The sequence below is a fragment of the Melopsittacus undulatus genome, chromosome 3 (assembly GCF_012275295.1).
Source record: "Melopsittacus undulatus isolate bMelUnd1 chromosome 3, bMelUnd1.mat.Z, whole genome shotgun sequence".
NCBI lineage: Eukaryota > Metazoa > Chordata > Aves > Psittaciformes > Psittaculidae > Melopsittacus > Melopsittacus undulatus.
This window is the reverse complement of record NC_047529.1, coordinates 67,874,532-67,897,264: the sequence shown is the minus strand read 5'-3', so window position 1 is coordinate 67,897,264 and position 22,733 is coordinate 67,874,532. Positions and strand designations below refer to the sequence as shown.

Sequence of the window (22,733 nt, the reverse complement as noted above, 5' to 3'; positions counted from 1 at the left end):
TACATTCACCAATGCCCTGCTGAAGAATATTTGACCATACCTGACCACCAAAATCAGAAAAGCCATTAACAGCCTGAATTAATGAGCTTAGTGATTTTGAAATGAGGTATTTTCATGATGGACATGGTGTGGATTCAGCAAAGTTTGCCATTTACCAAATACAGTTCCAATTTCAAAGCTTTGATTAGGCTTAATACCATTAGGGAAGCATTACTGATTTTATGCTGTTGCTGTTACTGCTTTAACTATCAACTTCTGAACCAAAAATTGCAGACAGTTGGCTTGACCAAGAGTCAAGGTTTAGGAATGCAAAAGCAAATCCAAGGTACAGATGAGCTTCAGATGTGGACAGGCTTCACAGGGTTTAACAGGCTCTCCAAAGTTTGTCAGGTCACAGAGGCTTTTTTTTTGGGGGGGGGGGGGGGGGGGGGGGGGGGGAGATGTGTGCACATGCGCACACATTTGTTTCTTTGTGGTGTTTGTTTGCTTTAAACACTTCTGGCCTCAGCCAGGGCAACTGGAATTCATACCAGCAGTTATTGCATGCAACAACTAAGAAAAACTCACAACAATCTTTTGGTTTATTGTATACCATGGACAAAAAAGCAAAACAAATGAAAATGATAATCTTAATAAGCAATCATTAATCACCACCATGTGTGGCTGAAACAGCCAGATGTTTACAGTTTAAGAAGCCAAATAATACTACTGCTTTATTGTAAACATTAATGGTGAAAGAACAGTAATAATGGTTTTAGTCAATCATCATTAGTACTTGAAAGTACAAATATAAATTAAATAAAACTCAAAAAACTTGTACAATAAAATCTGCTATAAACAAAGTTAATTAAAAAGAACTGCTCTCAACCTGTGTTGTGGGTTTCAACTTGTTTTAAAATGTTTATTTTTCTGAAGTATCCAAATGAATGTTCATATCCAGATGTCCTTACCAAGAAACACAACCTTCATTCTTTCCTCATTTTTTAATCTGTTTATATTATATTTTACTTCTGATTGTCTTTTTCTTCCTTGGCAATCCTCTTTGTCACACCACTGAAATACTTCTCACGGAAAGAATTGTGTCCCCTGTATGGCATATATTGTCCATCCAACAAGTAAGAATTCTGATCTTGATCCTGCATGGTATCAAAACACAAGCATTAGATTTTAAGGTAGTACATTCAGCATGTATTGCCATTGGCTTTTCTCCAGTTTTTTCAACCAAATACAATCAAGAACAAAGCTGGTTTTTGGTTGTTTTTTCGTTTGTTTTGGTTTGGGTTTTTTTGTTTGTTTGTTTTTAACAATTCAATGGCAAATGTTTAAGTCACTAGATTGATTAAAAATATTACAATAGTAAGGCTTCTACTAGGATTAACAAGAACATATACATTCTCCTGCAAAGTCTTAAAATCTAACAGAAATGAAATTCTGTATGCAATGGATACTCATTTGACACTGATCAAATACAAGCTGTAAGCAGATAAGGGTTTTTTTACTGGTTATTTTGGGATTCTATGTACTCATTCAAATTTTCATTATTCTACCCTGTACAGCAAAATGATGCAAGTGGTCTATACCAAGCAGCTGAAGTTTTAACAGTGCAACATCACTGGAAATATCTCAGCTGACATCACCAGGACTCACTCTTTGCATGAATGAACAAGAGCAGAAGTACTCTGCCATGCAGACTTTTATGAAGAAAAATATAGGGATAAGTTTCCAGAAAAACATACCAGCTGGATAATTTAATTACGCAAAGGTTTGTGGAAGGAAGGCAGAAACAAACAGAACACAGGTGACTAAAAGGAGTTCCTACAGTTACTGAAGCACAACCAGAAGATTTTTTTGTTCAGTATTCATGTACTTTGGAAAGTTAAAGGTGACACACTAAATCCGTACACATAATACCTATTTGACATCAGCCAGGAATATTATATGTACAAAAGTCTAGTTCATCATGTAGTGGCTTTATACAATTAGATACTTGTCAAATAATGTTATCAAAACTGTAAGATAAACACCACAACATACTTTAATCTGAGTGCTAATGAAAACCAATGCCAACTTCTAGAAACAATTTTACACTTATGGTTGATGTCACTTTATTATGTTCAATAGCAAGATGGAACTGAGATAAGCTGTCTCACACAGGACAACTGAGCTGTGCAAAGAGAAAATAAAAACAAGTGTATGAGAAAATTAAACCTCCATTCCACTAAATGTTTCAGAGTTACTTGTTCATATCTGAAAACAAGGCTACTGTGGAATGCTTTAGCATAAGTAGTAGGAACATGGTAGTATATTTAAGTCAGTTTTTCATACTACTAAAGTATTACTATGCAAGGATGAACTAAATCCTAGTAGACAGTCTTTCCCTTTAGCTCTTTTGTAGCCTTTCCAGTCTTCCACTTAGCAAGATCAAAATCTCATCTTGCTTTGGATATACTAATTCACATTCTAAAGGAGCGAAACAAAAGGTTTTTGAACACAGCAAGGTATCTGTGTGCATGTATAACAGTGCCCTCTTCTGGACACAATGACATATTCCTCTGAAACAGTTCTCATCTACCACCCTAGAAGACAATTTAAGCATGCCACTAACTTAAATTAACCTGCTAAATGTTAAATGCCATTGGATACATAACATGTAAAGCATGTACACCAGTAGCACCAAATCAGTTCTATTTAAATACTGCACTGTTGGAAAATTACCTCAGTAAACCCACTGCAGGCACAGCACTACCTATTGTCTTTTGGTTACTTCTGAGAGACTGCTACCTCCAAGACTGATTATCAGCATACTTTTAAAATGTCCACGGGGAGCCCGGGAGGAAGAATACTACAGACAGGCAGGAAACAAGGAGGATTTAAGACACACTCCTTTCGCAGCCAGAACCCACTTCTCCAGGTCTCTTATACAGGACTACTCTGAGGAAAAGAGCACTTCTTATTCCCTTAAATTTGCAGGTCAGAAATCCTTCTTTGACCTAAACATGTAATTTTATACCATTGAGATGTCTTTTTAATAATAATTCTACATAATATGCTTGTTTTGAGAAACGGATGGGACATTTCACTCTGAAAGATAATGATATATGTATGGGTCAACAGTATTTTAACATAAAAATTAATCCCCACAACCTCTAAGAGGTCACACATCTGTACACCATTCATCTTGATTCCTTAAGTAACAAAACGCTGATTCAAGGTGAAGGAAGTAAGGAAGAAAGGAATCATCCCCTCTGCACCCAAGCTGGTTAAGGCAAAAAGAGGATATAGTATGTGAGAGAACAAACTTTTAAGCTAAACACAGCGGTAAGAGGAGCATTCATCAAATGGAAGCAGGTTTGGTGCATCACTACAGAGTAGAATCCATTTTGTAAATCCAGGCCTCATCAAAGCTATGCAAATCATTGTTCACTAGATGAAATCTGCAGTCAGGCATGGATTTCATGGAAGAGCTTACGAAGGAAGCTCCTGGCCCACATCACAGTAATTCTACTGTGAGAGCTTCTTTTCCCTACCTCTCCCCTGTACAGACTTGACTGCCTAATAAAAAGATAGCATTGCTTTAAAGAAAAATAACAGATCGGGAATTACTTCTCAGAAAAAAAGTAAAAAATCCCAAACTACCTGGAGATGCTGCTCACTGTTGACATTTACTAGTCAAAACAGTCATATGGGCATTGTTCATGCCCATTCATCATATAGTGGCTTTATACAATTAAGATACTTGTCAAATAATGTTATCAATACTGTAAGATAAACAACACAACATACTTAATCTGAGTGCTAATGAAAAATGTTCACTGCCCACAGAGAACTGATTGAAGTAAAAGGAATTCACGGATTTCATAGACTAACAATTTTGGAACAAAATCTAACTTAGGGTATTCGATACCTATACAGGAAGCTGAATGGTTACAATTTGGACACCAGGGATAGGATGGATCTAACTCCACATAGATAAGAACTTGTTAAAAAATAAACTTCATGAAACAATTTGTTATGACTATTTACACTATAATTTGCTGGACATCAGGCACCATCTCATTTCAACAAGGAAGCCAGTCAAACATCCTTAGTCTCCATAGTGCAAGTTGGTAGAATCTGCACTCTAAATATTTGACAGGAATGTTTTACAGTAAGAGAAGATCTCTTACGAAGGGTGGCAGTGTCAGTACTGCTTGTGATACACAGCTGAATGTAGAGTAGCATCTTTTTCCACTTATTTCCTTTGAAACAACTGTACATAGTTTTCAAAGCATGAAGTTTGCAATTGGTTATTCAACAGAAAACAGTGAAACTTCCCAAGAAATCATTTCCAAGTCTGATCAGCAATGATCAGCCTGTCTGGCACTAGTCCAGCTCCTTCCCCAGTCTGACAGCACTACCAAGATGACAAAGACTTCTTCCTTTCTTTGTAAAAGTACTGAAGTAATTTGTTAATCGCTGGTGATTCTTTATCGTCATCTTTGGTTCTCACTTTGAATAATTTAATTTCTCAAAAGAGCAGGCTGATTGCTAACAACAGTTACCACGTTAAACTTTTGCTCTGAAATGTTTTATGATGACTTCTGTGACGACTGAAAACCAACAAGGCTCTTGTCAAAGTACATGCTACCAAACTGCTTATAGCTCATTTGAGTTTTCAACTCAACACTTACTTGCTCTAAAGGCAAGACTAAAAAAGGTGTGACATATTTCCAATAAATAAGGTAGGAATTGGAAGAAAGAGGAGGAAGCTTAAAGATAACATGAAAGCTTTATTCTTCCTTAAATCTTAGCAGATATTAAGTGATACTGTAAAGGTTTATATGAATCTAGCATGACACAGTTCAGACACAGGGCAATTACCCACATTCAGGTTTTGTTTTAAAAAAAAAATGAAATCTTCTTAGCCTTATCACAGCTTCCTACTACCCTACATCTTGTGCTGGACAGTAGCTATAGAAAGCACTTGTACTAATGTTATGCAGCTATAAAAAGTACAGAGCAGTTTCCAAATCAGGGACAACAGGGTCACATCCAGGAACAGACACTGCTAAATTCAGCAGAAAAAGTTCTACACTAGTAACAAGTGACCATGTGACAGGGAAATGTTGGACCCATTCAGTATGGTGGATTTCTATGCCTGAGGCTGCAGAGTCCTTTCATAGGCTTTCATATGCTCAGAGCTCGTCCCTCAGTCAAATTCTCTGTTTCATCTTGCTGCATTATTTCTAGATGTCCCTCTTAGTCCTTGTCTGTTACAGACCTCTCCTGCATTATTTTTAATTTTAGAAGTCCAGATTAGAAACTTCAGAACCAGGTAGCATTTACCAGCCACACAGACTCCATGTATTTCTGTAAGGCAGCCAAAAGAGGAATGAAACAAATAATTCAGTAATAGCTGTAATAATTCAACATGGGGAAATGAACAAGCCTCAGAAGACAGAGGAAAGAAACTCAGAAGACTGTTGGAAAGAAACACCAAACAACCTTACAGGTAAACATTGTTAATAAGTTCTTCTTTCTTCTGAAAACAGCTGGCTGACAGATTCCCAAGAACCCTTGTGTTAAGTAGTGCTGCAGGTTTCTATAGCCCAGTTTTCCTACTGATAAACCACTTAAAAGATATTTGACATTTAAATAAAAAACTAATTATGACAGTTCAGATCTAGGCAGCATAGACTGAAACCTTTCAGCTTTATACAAGCTTTGAAAAATAAACTGCACAATGGAAGGTATGCTTTTATTTGATTCGGGCTGGAAGGACTAGTTCAAAACTCCTCTGACCTGAAGCAATATCTACTCGGCCAACAGCTTCTCAAACTTCCACTACCACTGTGTTTCAGTTCTTACATAGGAATGTCTACAGTCTTTGGAGAGCTGAACGAGTATTCTTACTGCTTAAAAAAAGCCTCCCTTCACAGTACAATGAAGGCAGCCTCACACACAGTCTTGCCAGCTATAATATCAGAATGTTTAATTTCAGATTTAGAGGAATACTGGGGTGATCCATACCCATTTAATATCAGAAGGGACAATAATGTCCATGAAAAGAAGTAATACATTAGGCTAATAAGCTCTCACCTCATATCACTTCTGTTTTGTTCCTTTCTTATTCCACACTCCAGGTCTCTAATTCTTCTGCCTTCTGAGTTTTAGAATACTAAAAGTCACTAGCTAGCTACTGCATTCACTTTTATTATTATTATTAAAATTTATGACTGGGGAGGAGGGGAGTTACCAATGACCACCATGGCTATCCAAAGAAGAGCTTTAAATATTAAAGAACAAACAACTCTTCCACTCAGACTGTCCACATTAGAAAAGTCTATTCATACAAACATTGTGTTCAGAAAGAAATCTCTTCCAGTTGGTGTGATTTCATTGTAAGCTTAAGGAGAACAGACTGGATGCTCTCAAGACGGTGACTTATATACTGCCTTTTGCAAGGTTTTTAATCCAACTTTTATTATCTTCATGCTTATGATAAATTATGATAGATCAGTACTTCAGTTGGACATACTCACTTTTTACATTCACTCTGGTCTCCTTTATATTGCAAGCACAAAATGCACCACCAATTTGACATTTAGTAACTAACTGAATTCATCTCTAGTTAAAGAGTTTAGGGTGTTACTTGTGGAATTGAATTTGCTGGGAAATCTGCAATTCATTATTGATGGCATCACTGGGGAAACCAAAGGACAGCATAATGAGACTACACAATTTGTAAAACTTCTTAGCCACTTGCAAGTACTACATTAAGCTGAATTAAGAGGCATTTGAGAGTGCCTGTTACATACCACTCTAGTAAAGCAGACAGGAACTGTCTGGAAATGCAATGCTTGTATATTCATAAACATTCACTTTTTGATTGGGGGGAAAACCAAATAAACACCTAACTACTGAATTTTACACTCATATCTGGGGAGTCAGCAGTATCCAATTCAAAGACTGCTCATGATATTAAGACAGGAAAAAACATCTCAAATAAGGGACACTCAGTGGGGAAATCCTTGATAGTTAAACAAGACCCAAAACCAACCCACACTAGCTAAGGATTCAATATGCATATTATTATTTAAACAAGTTTTGCATCATCAGAAGCTGTGCATGGGTCCTGGTATCTTTAAATTATTTTAAAGACATCTGGAGTCCTAAGTGTAAGCACCTGCACAGCTTTATCTAAGCAGTAAGCATGCCAACAAGACTCAGGTGTTCAGAGCTAAGCACTTCCAGACATAAACCTGTCAAAGCATGTACTGGAGAACAGGTGATGCACAAAACAAGAATAACAAATGATGAAAGTCTATTCGCAGAAGAGTGGCTATATTTTTTAAATCAGAACATGTTATCCTACAGCCCTGGCAGTAATAAAACTCCTGCAGAAAATTCCTATGAACACCCCGAGACACTCATGTCAAAAACTGTCATAATTTAATCCTCTCGGTTTGCTACTGGTGAAGTTGGCAGCTCTGGCTCTGAACTCCACACAGCGTTTTAAAAAAACAGATGCTGCTTGAGAATCTCAGTCACCATTAACGGTATGAATGCAGTACTGAAATCCTGCTGTGTTACTAGTGCAAGTACCATGCAGACACAGCAGTCTGACCACTCCCTGTCATTAAAAATAGCTCTTCCAACTCACAAGGAATATACTAAAGACACTTGTTCACTGTTTGCATCTGTTTTCATTAAGAATTTCATAGAATCATAGAATAGTTAGGATTGGAAAGGACCTCAAGATCATCTAGTTCCAACCCCCCTGCCATGGGCAGGGACACCTCACACTAAACCGTATCACCCAAGGCTTCATCCAACCTGGTCTTGAACACTGCCAGGGATGGAGCATTCACTACCTAGCTGGGCAACCCATTCCAGTACCTCACCACCCTAACAGGAAAGAATTTCTTCCTTATATCAAGTCTAAACCTCTGCTGTTTAAGTTTCAACCCATTACCCCTTGTCCTGTCACTACATGCCCTAATAAATAGTCCCTCCCCAGCATCCCTGTAGGCCCCCTTCAGATACTGGAAGGCTGCTATGAAGTCTCCACGCAGCCTTCTCTTCTCCAGGCTGAACAGACCCAACTTTCTCAGCCTGTCTTCATATGGGATGTGCTCCAGTCCCTTGATCATCCTCGTGGCCCTCCTCTGGACTTGTTCCAACAGTTCCGTGTCCTTTTTATGTTGAGGACACCAGAACTGCACACAATACTCCAAGTGAGGTCTCACGAGAGCAGAGCAGAGGGGCAGGATCACCTCCTTCGACCTGCTGGTCATGCTCCTTTTGATGCAGCCCAGGATACGGTTGGCTTTCTGGGCTGTGAGTGCACACTGAAGCCAGCTCATGTTCATTTTCTCATTGACTAACACCCCCAAGTCCTTCTCCGCAGGACTACCTTGAATTTCCTTTTTGCCCAACCTGTAGCTGTGCCTGGGATTGCTCCGACCCAGGTGTAGGACCTTGCACTTGGCATGGTTAAACTTCATGAGGTTGGCATCAGTTCACCTCACAAGTGAGTCAAGGTCCCTCTGGATGGCATTCCTTCCCTCTAGTGTATCAACAGAGCCACACAGCTTGGTGTCATCGGCAAACTTGCTGAGGGCAAACTCAATTCCATTGTCCATGTCACCGACAAAGATATTAAACAAGACCGGTCCCAACACTGATCCCTGAGGGACACCACTCGTTACTGATCTCCAGCCAGACATTGAACCGTTGACCACAACTCTTTGAGTGCGACCATCCAGCCAGTTCTTTATGCACTGAGTGGTCCACCTATCAAATTGACGTCTCTCCAATTTAGAGACAAGGATGTCGTGTGGGACAGTGTCGAAAGCTTCACACAAATCCAGGTAGATGATGTCAACTGCTCTACCCGTCTCCATCAGTTCTGTAGCCCCATCATAGAAGGCCACCAAATTGGTCAGGCAGGATTCCCCCTTAGTGAAGCCATGCTGGCTGTCACCAAGCACCTTTCTCTTTTTCATGTGCCCTAGCATGCCTTCCAAGAGAATCTGCTCCCAGATTCTGCCCTCAGATTCTTGCCAGGCACAAAGGTGAGACTGACTGGTCTGTAACATCCATTTTCCCCTTCTTGAAAATGGGGGTTATATTTCCCTTTTTCCAGTCATCAGGAACTTCACCTGACTGCCATGATTTTTCAAATATGATGGCCAGTGGCTTTGCAACTTCATTCGCCAGCTTCTTCAGGACCTGCAGATGGATTTCATCAGGTCCCATGGACTTGTGTACATGCAGGTTCTTAAGATGGTCTCGAACCAGATCCTCATGTACAGTGGACCCAAGGTCTAGATTTTCACATTCCCTGCGTCCGCCTTCCAAGACTCGGGTGCTGCGGTCAGAGCCTTTGCCAGTGAAGACCGTGGCAAAGAAGCCATTCAGAACCTCAGCCTTCTCCAAGTCATGTGTAGCCAGTTCTCCCGAAAGTTTCCAGAGGGGGCCTACATTGTCCTTAGTCTGTTTTTTAGCCGCTACATACCTATAAAATCCCTTCCTATTATCTTTAACATCCCTTGCCAAGTTTAGCTCCAATTGGGCCTTAGCTTTCCTAACTTGGTCCCTAACTACCCGGACAACATCCCTGTATTCATCCCAGGCCACCTGTCCCTGCTTCTACCTTTTATAAGCTTCTTTTTTCCTGTGAATTTTTCTCAGCAGCTCCTTATCCATCCAAGGAGGTCTCCTGGCCCTCCTGCTGCACTTCCTTCTAGTTGGGATGCAACACTCCTGAGCTTGTAGCAGGTGATCCTTGAATGTTAACCAAGAGTCTTGGGCCCCCTTGCCCTCTAGGGCTATATCCCATGGAGCCTTGTTAAGCAGGTTCCTGAAGAGCCCAAAATCTGCTCTCTTGAAGTTCAGGGCAGCGAGCTTGCTGCACGCTCTTCTCACTGTCCTGAGGACCTCAAATTCAACCATCTCATGATCACTGCATCCAAGACTTCCCTGGAGAATCACATTTCCAACAAGCCCTTCCCTGTTGGTGAGCACGAGGTCAAGCAGGGCACCTCTCCTCATCGGCTCCTTTATTGCTTGCAGAAGGAAGTTGTCTTCCACGCAATCGAGAAACCTCCTGGATCGCTTGTGCCAGGCTGTACCGTCGCCCCAACAGATGTCAGAGTGGTTGAAGTCCCCCATGAGATCAAGGGCCTGCGAGTGTGAGGCTTTTCCTATTTGTCTGTAGAGTTCTTCATCCACAGGTTCCTCTTGATCAGGCGGTCTGTAACATACCCCCACAGTAATGTGTCCCATCACCGATTTCCCCTTAACCCTGACCCACAAACTTTCTGTTAACTGATCACCTGTCTCCAGACAGAGTTCCATACTCTCCAGCCTATCCCTAACATAAAGGGCAACTCCCCCTCCCCTCCTACTGGGCCTGTCTTTTCTAAAAAGCCTATAACCTTCCATTCCAACACTACATCCAGTCAAAGGAGCCATCCCACCATGTTTCGGTGATGCCTATTATATCATGACCCCGTAGATGTGCCCACATCTCTAATTCCTCTTGTTTATTCCCCATGCTACGGGCATTTGTATAGACGCATCTGATCCGAGCTCCAAATGAAGCTGGCTCAGTGGCTGGAGCGGCTAGAATATTACTACATTGCTCAGAGTATTTATTATAGGTGCTGGCAACTGACTGGGTGTGTTGGGATGGAATGATGCTCCCCTCCCCCAACACAACTAGTTTAAAGCATCCTTGACAAGTCTGGCAAGCCTCCCAGCAAAGCCACTCTTCCCTTTCTTTATCAGAGCAGTTCTACCAGCCCCCAGTAGGCTTGGCCTACAAATGTGGGCCCCATGTCCAAGACACCCAAACCCTTGACTATGACACCACCCTTTTAACCATTTATTAACCTGTCCAATCCTCCTTGCCTTTGGAAGGTCCTCCCCTGTGTCTTGGAGAATTGTTGAAAAGACTATCTGAGCTCCAGAACCCCTGACCACCTCTCCCAGAGCTCTGTAGTCCTTCTTTATACTCCTCAGGCTACTACTACCTATATCCCTAGCACCCACATGTATCACTAGAAGCGGGTAATAGTCCATGGGACTTACTAGAGCAGGCAGCCTCTCCACAACATCCCTGATCCGTGCCCCAGGTAGGCAACACACCTCCCTTGCGACCGGGTCAGGCCAACAGATGAGCGCTTCTGTCCCTTTCAAGGCAGAGTCCCCTACTACTACAACCTGCCACTTTTTCCTGGCGGCACCAGTAGAGATCTTCTGTACCAGTGCACCAGCCGACTGTTTCTGATGCAAGTGCATTTCCTCATCAGCCCCCTGCAGGACAGCAAAGCGGTTCTGGGTGGGTACAGCAGATTTAGGAGGAAGCCCCTTGCTTTTAATTGCTCTCTTCCTCCTTTGGTTGTTTTTTTTGTTACTAATTCCCAGCTTCCCTAATCAACAGCCTCCTTCTTTCCTCCATGAGTTAGAGGGGAATCTTGAGGCCCCTGTGCTGTTTGGGCCTGGAGCAAGCAGTCCTGCTTCCTCTCAGCTTCCCTGACATCTTGCAGCTTACTGACAGCATCCCGTAGCTCAGCCACCTGCTGGAGGAGGACCTCCATCAGGGAGCAGTGAGCACAGCCCTGCCCATTCTGCACCTTTCCCTCACAAGACCAGTGCAGGCACTCTCTACTCTCCAAGCTCTGCACCTCAGCCTCCCCTCTTACCGGCTCTGTCTGGGTACCTACGCTGGCCACCACCAGGGCGGCCGGGGCAGAGCTCCCAGACCGGACCCTGGTCGTACAGAGAGTGTTCACCATCCCACTCGCCTGCCCATGCGAACTGCCTGAACCCGCTCTGTTTGCTCACTCTGTTTGCCGGCTCCTGGCCACGCGCTTCCTGGGTAGATTTTTAAGCACTCACAGTTGGTGCCACTCCTCCTGTCTCCGCCCCCGGTGAGTCACCTCCTCGTGGTAGCTGAGCTCTTTGCAAGTCCTGTCAAGGACTTGAGGCTCCCTCCTCAGTGGCTCTTGTCGCTCTGTGGTGAGGTTTCTGGATGCTGATCTCCCCTGGCTCCGCTCCGGTGTTACAGGCATCCTTTCTCAAGCCACCCCCCTCAGCAAGTGACTAACAATTTGCTTGTTTCGCCTTTGTTTAGTATCTCTTTTAACAGTATGAGGCAATAGAAGCAGCAAGAATGGAAGAAGATCTGAATGAAATATTCCCTGGTCCTCAAGGAATATGCACCTTAGGACAGGTACTTACTGTGTTCCAAAACAAACAAAAAAAGTTGATGTATTTCTGTACTTATATCACTCTATGAATGGGGTTCACAGATGTCAGTTTTCCAAGCAAACCATATGCAACTTTCGCAAGTGACTAAGTTTGGAAATTTCTTTTTATTATTAAGCAGCCTGCTCAGGATGAGAAGTTTATTAAAAAAATGGGGAGAAAAAAGAAAAGACCCAAACTAAAACAGTCCCTTAAATCACTACCCAAGAAATGTGTGGCAATTTTAGAAAAGCGCTAACTCTCATCATAAACGCGCAAGTGTGAGAAAAATAAGGATCAAATGCTGAACAGCACAAACTTTTCCTGAATGCAACAACTCCTATTTTGTACAATATAATCAAGAATTCGAACTTACCTTGAATTCTTTCACCTTTTCCATGGTTATCAGGCGCCTTGATGTGTGGCTGGAAAGCATCTGCTCACAGTTGCTAATAAGTTTCAGGCATGGGTGGCGGGGAATGATCTCTTCTGTATATCTGGAAGAAATAAACATTCATAGAGCTGTAAGCTCATGAGTTGGAAGTACTGCATCTGAAACAAAATTCATACAGATTCTTCACAAAATGGCTTACACTAGAAAGTTCATATACATTTTAATCTGATTAAAGAAACTCAGGTATTGGTAATCGAGAGTTTTTACATCATAAATCCCAATCATCCTGTGACAAAAGGTGTAGAATAAATTAAAACCTCACAGTAAAGAGAATCCCCCCCACATTTTCTACATTTCTGGCATTCCTTAAGGATAACAGTGAGGTGTCGAACAAGGGAAGCAATACCAAATACAGATCTGAAATTAGGAAAACCCCCAAGCAGTAGTACTACTTCTTTGCATTGTTCTCAAATTTGCATATCTCAGAACAACCTTTCAGTTACTTCTCATGTCTGTAATCAAGTCACTACCTCTGCTAGGTTAAGTCAGAACATGCTTTTGACAAAGCAGAATCAAAATAATTCTCAACTGTTTTTTTCTTTTAGACAAGACCTTTGATGCATCTATTACCACCAAACTGCCTCTTTCTCTTACAAAGGAGGCATCTGCCACAACATCTTAAAAAGTTTCTGTTCATGACCACATAAAAGCCTGACTGCAAAGGAATTAAAAGAATTTTGACTCAACAATGATTTCAATGTCAGATTGAAAGAGTAAACTTTGGAGTGAGATGCTATCTTGCAGAGGGAAAGATCATTATCACTTTGTTAAAAAGCCTTGTCTGTTATCATCAATGTATATATTTCTACATTCTTTCAGGCAAAACTCAGAACATTATCAAGTAAGAAATATAGTAGCTTTGTTTTTAATTTAAGGTAATATATAAGATCTCAACACGTGAATCTGATGGCAGGTGTTGCCAAATAATATCTGATAACACTACATATTAGTAGACAGTAGTAGACAGTATCTTGCCTTCCCCGCACAAACCTGATGTTTGTTCTGTGCTCATCATGACAGCTGAAATTAAAGTGACTATAATAACGTTCTGTGCAAATATAGGGACTTCAGCATTTCAGCTGAAAATACTGAGCTGACCTCCCCAAACAGCAGCTAGTAGAACTAGAACATGCAGTTCATAGCTCTCTAAAGTGAAACCTTTATACTGATGTACTGTGGAAGCATGCTCTTACCCATGTTCAATGAGCAGACAAAAAGCTCTGGTACTTCGACAAACTGCTATTTTGAGAATAAACTCAGTAATTCCAAACAGAGGTTACTGACATGGCAATCTAAGAACTCACAACCACACATGTTCAGTCAGAGTTAAGCACATACAGCCAGACATTTGGAACAATTAACTATAATAATTGCATTCACTGTTTTGTTTGTGAATATTCTTACAAGATAAAAAGCTTATGATATCAATAAAAAAAAATGCAAGCTACTAAGTGCATTCTTCTGTTAGGGAAGCATATAACAGAAATGGCTACTTTTGACTTCCAAATTTTCAAGTCTTCATGTAGGGCTGTCTCAAAACATTTCCATGGTGAAACCAGGGACAACAACCGCTTTGTAAGTATAGTTGGACTAGACATAAAAACACATGACATCACATAAGCTACCTTCAGAGCACATCTACACCTTGAAGATACTTAGAAACAGCTACTGTACATTAACTTCTCACTTTACCCCCCCCCCCCCCTAAAAACCTTAGATAACTGATGCTGAAGTAAGGTATGCAAACAGATGTGTCTCCTTTTAGAGCCAGTTTTAATCTCAGGCTGCACTACTGAGCAGACAACATCTGCTGGCCTCTCTCATCCTTAACAGGGCTGCTCCTCTGTGCTTCTTGCCTCTCACTGCCATCTCATGGTCACTTGGCTTTTAATTTCTCATAAGAAAGATAAATTATTACTGACAAGCCCCAGAGCCAAGAATGTTCTCTTACAGGACCTTGTCATGCATCTCTATCAACTACTCTACTAGAAACACGTATTAATAACAGCCTTGCTACTATCTTAGAAATCTATCTGCACCTTGAAACTTGTTTTCTAAGTTTAAACCTCAACCCATTAGACATGCATTTGCAAGGACAGGTGAAGGCTTTTTCTTTTTGGTAAAAGTAAAGAATTATCTCCATCTAAAAACCTTATTTAAAAATCTGTTTTCCCTTATATGAAATTGTAAAATATTAAGTCTGAGCATTACTTTTAAGTGCTAGTACTGTGGAAGTTCCAGCTGTACTATGCTGCAAAAGAAAGCACAGTGAGAAGACCTAAAGGGGCCTATAAGAAAGCTGGAAAGATGCTTTTTACAAGGTCATGTGATGGCAGGACAAAGGGCAATGGCTTTAAACTGAAATAAGAAGAAATTCTTCACTGTGAGGGTGGTAAGATACTGGAACAGGATGCCCAGAGAAGCTGTGGCAGCTCCATCCCTGGTAGTGTTCAAGGCCGTGTTGGACGGGGCTTGGAGCAACCTGGTCTAGTGGAAGGTTTCCCTGCCCATAGCAGGGGCATTGTAACCAGATGAGCTTTAAGATATCTTCCAACCAAAACCATTCTATGATTCTGTGGTACTACATACCAGAAATAAGAATACATACTCAGGCCTGTATATCGGCAGCCAGTAAACTAATCTTCCTCCCATCACCAAATACTCTGCCGCAAACTTCAATAGGTCAAAAAAGATGTCACTCAGATGATAACTGGATGAAACGAAGATGTGATTTTCTGTGCTAAACAAAAAAATTTTACAAGTGTAAACATAAAAGCTCAGGCAAAACCTACATTGTTAATCACAAAACCCCAAAACCAACAAAACTACACAGAATAGCACTGTGATTTGCAAAACTACAGGAGTACAACCTTTATACAGCTTCTAATATGAGGAACATGACTTCCCAAATTCCCTACTGGGTCTTTAGACTATCATTTTCAGTGCTCATGGAAATCGAAGACTCATAAGCACACCAGGAATAGTTATTTTGCACAGCCCCTTTCTTAAGGGCAATTTAGAGTAAAAGACAAGACAAGGAAGGCCAGGCAACGGAGAAGCTATATGTTATCTCTGAGGAGAAAGACGAGCAGTGAAAATCCAAGAAAGAAGGCTAAGGTAAAATAAAAAGAATAATAATAATAAAAAAAAGGAGCTATTCTTTTTTAGCCTGATTTTGCATTGTGCATAGACCGAAATGATCTTTCAAAATGAGAAACACAAGGCAATTATGGCTCACAGAGAAACAGGATTTGGAATCTGAACACAAGCAAATGATAAGTAGAGAGAACAAAACCAAAAGGATTTCAGGAAGTGACATGTTAATTTTGCAGAATGAGCTTTTGTTCTTTATTTATTATTACTACCTTTTTTTTTTAACAGATGGGCAAGCAAGTAGTAAGAAAGATTCTAAAACTGTGACTGGCTTTCCATGGAGACATTTATATTCTGCAACAGACAAGACTGCTCACCTACCTTCTTTCAGCTGTCTTAACTGTTTCCTTTTGTGAACCCGTTCTGCGAGTAGCTTCCCTGATACCATATGGTGCTACACAAAGCAAATGCATAATGCAGAGATGAAAACCTCACTCTTTGTTCAAATACCATACAGTTATATTAGACATATGCAACAGTGCACAGACTGTGGCTTATACAAAAGCTCTTATAACACAGAAGTTGGCCGGGGTAATTTCCTCAAGATCTATTAGAAGTTCCTTGCTCAAAAAGGTTACTTTAAAACTGTTTCAAAGAAAGTCCTTCAGCTGTAAGCCACTTCTAGTAGCCTAGGTGTTACTGCACTACAAAGGACAATGATTTTCTGGTTTGTTCATTAAAAAGATATTCCTTACTTTTCTAATATGTGACAAACAATCTCATCTTTTGTTTGACAGACACAAACATCTCCCCTATAGCACTTAGCTATACATTTTTCAAAATTAAATTATATATATTGGAATTTCTTGCCAACACATTACAGAAATGGTAAGACAGGTAACAAAAGCTAGAGGTGGCTTTTTCTTTTGCATTTTTACACATTTCTAATAGCATAACACACTTCCTGTTCAACATATCTAGTTGTGTGAGTCTTCTGTCAGCATCATGGAGGCACCATTTTTCAAATTAAGAAGTTGTGACACAATTCACAAACCTAGTTCTAAGTCATATTAATATTCTACATTGTCTTATTGTCAAACAAGCCAAGTAAGAATTAGCAGGCAACCCACAAAGCTGCACTCCATGTATTCCTCATTCATATGAATGTGTCATCATAAGAGCCAGCACCAGAGATCAGTAATTGCTGTATCAAGGTCTTTTATTTATTCTCTTAGCCTCTACTAAGTCTCAAACATAACAAATGGAGTTAAGTACGTAAGATTTCTAAGAGAGTGAAGGATCCTTTCAAACTGTGTGCCTAGTAGTTAAGTGTATCAGAAATGCACTAAAATTTCTTCTTGGAAACATTCCAATAAGCACTTTGGTCTCCAGAAGTCCAGAGATGCATGGCCAATTCCAGTTCAAATCTCAACAGCAATGTGGATCATTTTGATAACAAGTCTCTGTGCATCAGTAAAGTTATGCCTTTATTGAATGAGACTTCCTCAAAGGATGATTTTCAGCCATACTGATTTCTAGTGGCAAATATAATATGCTGTCCATGGAAGAAAGTATTATAGCCAACTTCGTTACACATCTGTAACTATCCTTAAAATAAATGCAGAGATGTCAAGTGCAGATTTCCACAGTGCTCCTCGCAACAGTCAACGTCTGTAACATGAAAACTACAGGCCTGAGCACTCATCAACACATTAAATCAATGTACATAGGCAATAATCTTTTAGTCACTGTTATCAGGCAGCAAAAAGCAGTATAAGCTTACGATCTGTAATGATTGCATCGAACAGCATCCCTTTTCGCCATATTGGTCTTGAAGAATCAGAAACTAGTGCATCAAGGTAATATTTCTCTAAACCGTACTGTCGGAGATTAGCTCTGATATTTTCATCTGGCCCTCTCCATTTCTGGTTCTTTCGGGTTGCTTTGCCTGATGGGAGAAGTACATGGAATAGAAAAAAAAACCCATACTCAACAACAAACTATTTTATAGGAAAGCTTTTGGAAACTCTGTGATTCAATTTAAAGGAAAGTAACTGTACCATTCAAAATCAGGGTTTATCTCCTGTCTTACTCTACTCACTGTCACAAATGCTTGTGATAAACTTCATAAGTAACAAGGAATAATGAAAATACATGACAAATTCTACTATACCATCTGCACAGGGTATCTAAAAATACATTTATAATAATGCTAGTTTGTATGATGTTCTCACTATACATCAGTCATAATTGTGTCCAGTGACTCAGATAACAATTTGCACTAGTCTTTCAGAGAAGTAAGAATGGGATTAGTCTTCCTGGCTTAGGTTACGAGAAGCTTCCACCATCACAGACTAAGAAAGCACACAGCTGTTGTAACTCCTATTTGGAACCCTGTTTTGGTTTTTATTATTCCTTTTATTAAATATTTCCTGATCAAATAAGAGAACAGCTTAGCTAGGATACATGTAAATTAGTTAATAAAAATAACCATGACCAAATAAATCCTGTGAAATTGATGTTGCTTTAAAATCCACTAAGCATTATCCGATACCATCAGTATTCTTAAATTCCAGAGAGTAAGATTTCTGTGGCTTAGAAATATGTAACATACCTAATCCATGGATTGTATTGTAATCTATATCAGTACCACAAACATATGCTCCAAAGTGTGCTGAGGAGATTAGAAGGCCACCTATAAAGAGGAGAAAAGGGGAAAAATATGAACTACTACCATAAATGTTACCTGTGCTAGGATTTTTTTCTCGGGAACTTCAGGAGTTTACACCAGTAGCTGCACCCTACACCCAAAGCTAGACCCAAGAAAAAAAAAAACAAAACTAAAACTACCAACCACTTAGAATCATGATGCAACTATAACCAGAGCTAACAGCACTTAATAACACTAAGTCCCTTGTCTGTTGTACCTATCTGCCTTATCTTGCTATGCCCCTTGTCACTCCTTATTTCTGGAGACTGTTCTTAGGAGCTTGCTTAAGGTTTTCTGTATTTCAAGGCAGTAAGATCCTTTAATTGTTACATGAACTGAAACTTTTAATTCTACTTGGCAAGGAATAAAAATTCAAATTGTTGGAAAATTCAAATTGTTGGCAAAATCATTACCAAAAAAAATGGCAATTCTACCACATCTGTTCTCAAAGTCAATCTCCTTGATTCTGTTTGAAATCAATCCTGTTGTTGATTTTGGCCACTCCCTGAATAAGAAGCAATGGTCAAGAACCTTCTAAGTATTTCCAACATAAACAGCAACATCAAAAAGTTTTCTATAATTGTTTTGCTGTGTGAAAGCTATATAGAGATGCATTTTCCTGTGAGTATGCTGCCTATTTTGTCAGTACATTTATCAGCATGCTCACCCTGGAACTAAACTATTTTATTAAACATTACTATTGTGATCTGCTTTCCTAATTAAAAACAAAACAAAAAAAAGCCAGAAAAGTATGTCTGATTTCCCCTTGAAATTTGGCAATGACTAAACAACCCACAGAAAAGAGCAAATTATTTTATCTCTTTAACAGCTTCCAAATGAAAAAATGGATGGACAGCAGGAGATTATCAAAGAGCTGTGCTGTCAAGTTGTTAATAAGGAGGTATGCAGCTCACGTGATGATTTAATGAGAACAAGGTTGTGAACCCCACACTACCGATGTCAGCTGCTTATGGATACAAACAATCCTGCTAAAATACAGGGGATGACTGCTACAGGACAAAGGGTTGAACAAGCAAGCTTGCTGTGCAGGTGACTCCCTTTCACTGCAGCGTGGAGTGGCATCTCAAGTGGCACCATTGCTCCATGCCACCCATTGAGCACTGACAAATCCCTACCATGCCCTGCATGCACCAGCTAAAATCCTTATCTTGGGCACTAGAAAATTCCTACACAGTGTGCTAATGAACTCTACAAAACTGAAGGTGAGGGAGAAAACCAAAAAGAATTCCTCTGCTTTTTATTGTGAAATGGATCAGGGAAAAGCAAGGTTACTCACCCCGGAGGAGTCACCCATTTCCCTTCTTGGCTGCAATCCCTCAGAACAGATGGGCAGTACCTCCAGAGGGTCAAGACAAATTTAGCTAGCCCTGACCCCAAGTATGGCATACCACCCAGTCCTATAAAAAAAGTAAGAAGAAAGTACTTTGCCCATCTAAGAATGTTTTTAATCACAGAGGAAAAAAGGGTTTTAGTTAAGAAAACATGAACTTACAGCTTTTAATAAATTTCAGGTGGTACTAGCTCAATTGTGTTCACACAGAAGGTGCAGGAATACTTAAAAACTCTAACATGGCCAGCCCTTTACCCTACTATGGACAAAAGAAATGTAATCAAAGGGTTAATCAGTGAATCACTGTGTCCCCAGTGATTATCAGCAGAACAGCGATGGCACAGAACTTCACACCTTTCTATCCTACTCTATTTCCGCCATCTCTTCAGTACAGGTGGGGGCCTGGTCATACCACTATTCTCCAGGATATCAAAGAAAACATTTCTGTCATTTGCAATTATGCAGTATCATGAATCAGCAAAGTAGGGACAAATATCTCTCAAAGGTATAAACAACAAGCTTACTGAGATAACCTGAACAGATTGTCTAGGAGAAAGCACAAAGCATTCAGGTAAAACAATTTATTCTTCCAGAAACCTTCAGGTTTTCTTCTGCCCAAAACTGACGAAAGGATATCTAAACAGTTTATAGAAATTCTGTTTTACAACTCAAAACCAATCCTAGCCAGTCCAATTCTGCTTTACAAAAAAGGGGACTCAAGTCTCCTAAACCAGTCTGGTCAAAAGCACCTTTTATTCCAAGGACAAATTCAATTGCACACTCTTACACCAATGTGGAAGACTTGTGATTTGGCTCAGCCAGCAAAAACAGTTTATTTCCAACAAGCAAACACCATCTTGCAAGGCCACTCTAATCTGGTACTATTTACCTTTTCAGCATAAAAAGAAAGAAGAAGAAAAGCCAGGTATTAAAAGTTGCACCAATAAAGAAATATTCAAAATGCTCCTCAAATCCGGAATGTATGTTCTTTCCAAACCCATCAGCTCAAACTCACTGCATCGCTCTCAACTCTGAACTACCTCACGGAATTCCAGTGGCAGGGCACTGTCGCACTGACAATCTGGAAAAACCTCTAAAGGACCTCAAGAGACAGTTGAAATTCCTGGGGTTTACCCACCAAAAGTAGGTGGCAAAGGCCACTTTGTTTACTTGTTGTTATAAATACACTTTACTGACAAATGGTGTACTACCCAGTACCTCCGACTTCCCAAAGTATACTTACATATCAAGCCAATATAGTCCAGATATCTCATGCAATAAACCCCACAAAAACTGCAACTGAAATCATTAGGCAATCTGAGAATTTTGCATATGCTATGCTCTGAACTGAAACACCTCTTAACATTTATCTTGCATTTATTAACATTTATCTTGCATTTCTATAGCTTCACCACTTCTGTGTGATTTACCCTTCCTTTCTTTTCCTCAATTTTCACTTCCAAGGGAATAAATGCTCTCAGAGAATTTTGTGGTTTAAGTTTAGCAGATTTTTGTAAAAAGACAAAAAACCATAGACACCAAAAGGAAACAAACTGCTTAGAAAAGAAGCAGAGGACTTCCCTCAGCCTTTCAAAGAGTACTACACATCTGCAAGGAACACAAGAACAAAGAGGAAATTTTGTAAGACATTATGGTGCCTGCAAAAAAACAGGTCATAAATGAACAAGAACTTAAGACAAAAACATACAGTTCACAGAAGCCTCATGTTTCTGAAAATATTATATCCCTGGTCTGTTTTCTATGGTACAAAGAAGCCACATACTAATATGAATTTGTCCTACTAGTGACACTGTAGTGTTGTCTTCTCTCTCCCTAACTTCTCTGCAGTGATTTCCACAGCAAATTCTCTTCATCCTCCATTAATGTAAGTATTTTTCATTGTACATATCTCACATGTCACCTTCTTGATCAAAGTTTAGCAAATCCAGGTCAGAAACACAGCCTTTGTTATGCTTTTGGAGATACTACTATCAGTAGCTTAACACAATATACACTTGTATGATTAAACGGCAGGAGGTGACACAACAGATCTTCTATTTCACCTACAAACAGCTGAGTTTCTCTTAGGCAAAAAGCGCTCCTATGCCACACAGAGTCGTATGTGGAACAAGAGCTCCCCCTCCTGGCTCAACTAGGAAATGTTCAGCTGGGGGCCAATACCTTGCGCGAGCAATATTATCCTGAAGACCAGACACGATGGTACAAGGAAGTGATCGCTATCTTGAACACTATGACCTAACTATTGCCATATTGTGTTATACGCCCAGAAGTGCCCTCAGCACTCCTCTAAAAAGCCACCTTCACAAATGCTTCTCCTTGTAACATTCTGAAAGCAGCTGCAGGGAATACTCTAGCCAAGTATCAGCTCTTGGTCACTTGGTTGCCTTAAGCAGTCCATGACAACCATGAACTGGTGTTTAAGACATGTTACATAATGTAATATAGTGAAGACAGACTTATCAGGAGTGTAAAATAAATTGCTTACATTTTCTGAAGTTGGTCTCCTTCCCCCAAAATCCCTTTCAAGTTAACAAAATGTTAATTTTAGAATCACCATTTTGCATTTGGTATCATCTCTATTACTAGTCGAGCACTGGGAGCCACTGCACCAGGAAAAACGTGGTGCAAACCATAACACAATCTCACAGTTTTTCCCACCAGTAGAAAAAAAAAAAAACCAAATATATACCTGTTCCCACAAATGGATCATATACAACATCATTAGGTTTTACTCTCCCATGGTTTGCCATAATGAATGACAGGCAGGCATCCATGCTCGTGTTTCCAATGAAGTGCCTCTTTTTTACACTGTAGGACTCAATAAGCTCTCTTTGGCCATCTGCAATCTGTTAAAGCATTTAAAAATCACT

General features: G+C 40.1%; 1 protein-coding gene across 2 annotated transcripts in view; it reads right to left on the bottom strand.

Annotated features, from left to right (window-relative positions):
• Nucleotides 1-563: 563 nt before the first annotated feature.
• TRMT11 (tRNA methyltransferase 11 homolog) overlaps nucleotides 564-22,733 on the bottom strand; it is a 31,064-nt gene continuing 8,894 nt past the window's right edge. The window contains exons 7-13 of one of the 2 annotated variants that reach the window (XR_004081333.2): nucleotides 22,553-22,709; nucleotides 18,396-18,476; nucleotides 17,565-17,729; nucleotides 16,163-16,235; nucleotides 15,278-15,428; nucleotides 12,611-12,731; nucleotides 564-1,136 (exon numbers count right to left, since the gene is read on the bottom strand). Coding sequence is in view for 1 of the 2 variants with exons in the window: in XM_005154726.2 (XP_005154783.2) it covers nucleotides 1,005-1,136; nucleotides 12,611-12,731; nucleotides 15,297-15,428; nucleotides 16,163-16,235; nucleotides 17,565-17,729; nucleotides 18,396-18,476; nucleotides 22,553-22,709 (861 nt within the window). In the remaining variant the exon portion in view is untranslated. The remainder of the gene's footprint in view (nucleotides 1,137-12,610; nucleotides 12,732-15,277; nucleotides 15,429-16,162; nucleotides 16,236-17,564; nucleotides 17,730-18,395; nucleotides 18,477-22,552; nucleotides 22,710-22,733) is intronic. The other variant, XM_005154726.2, reaches the window with a different exon arrangement.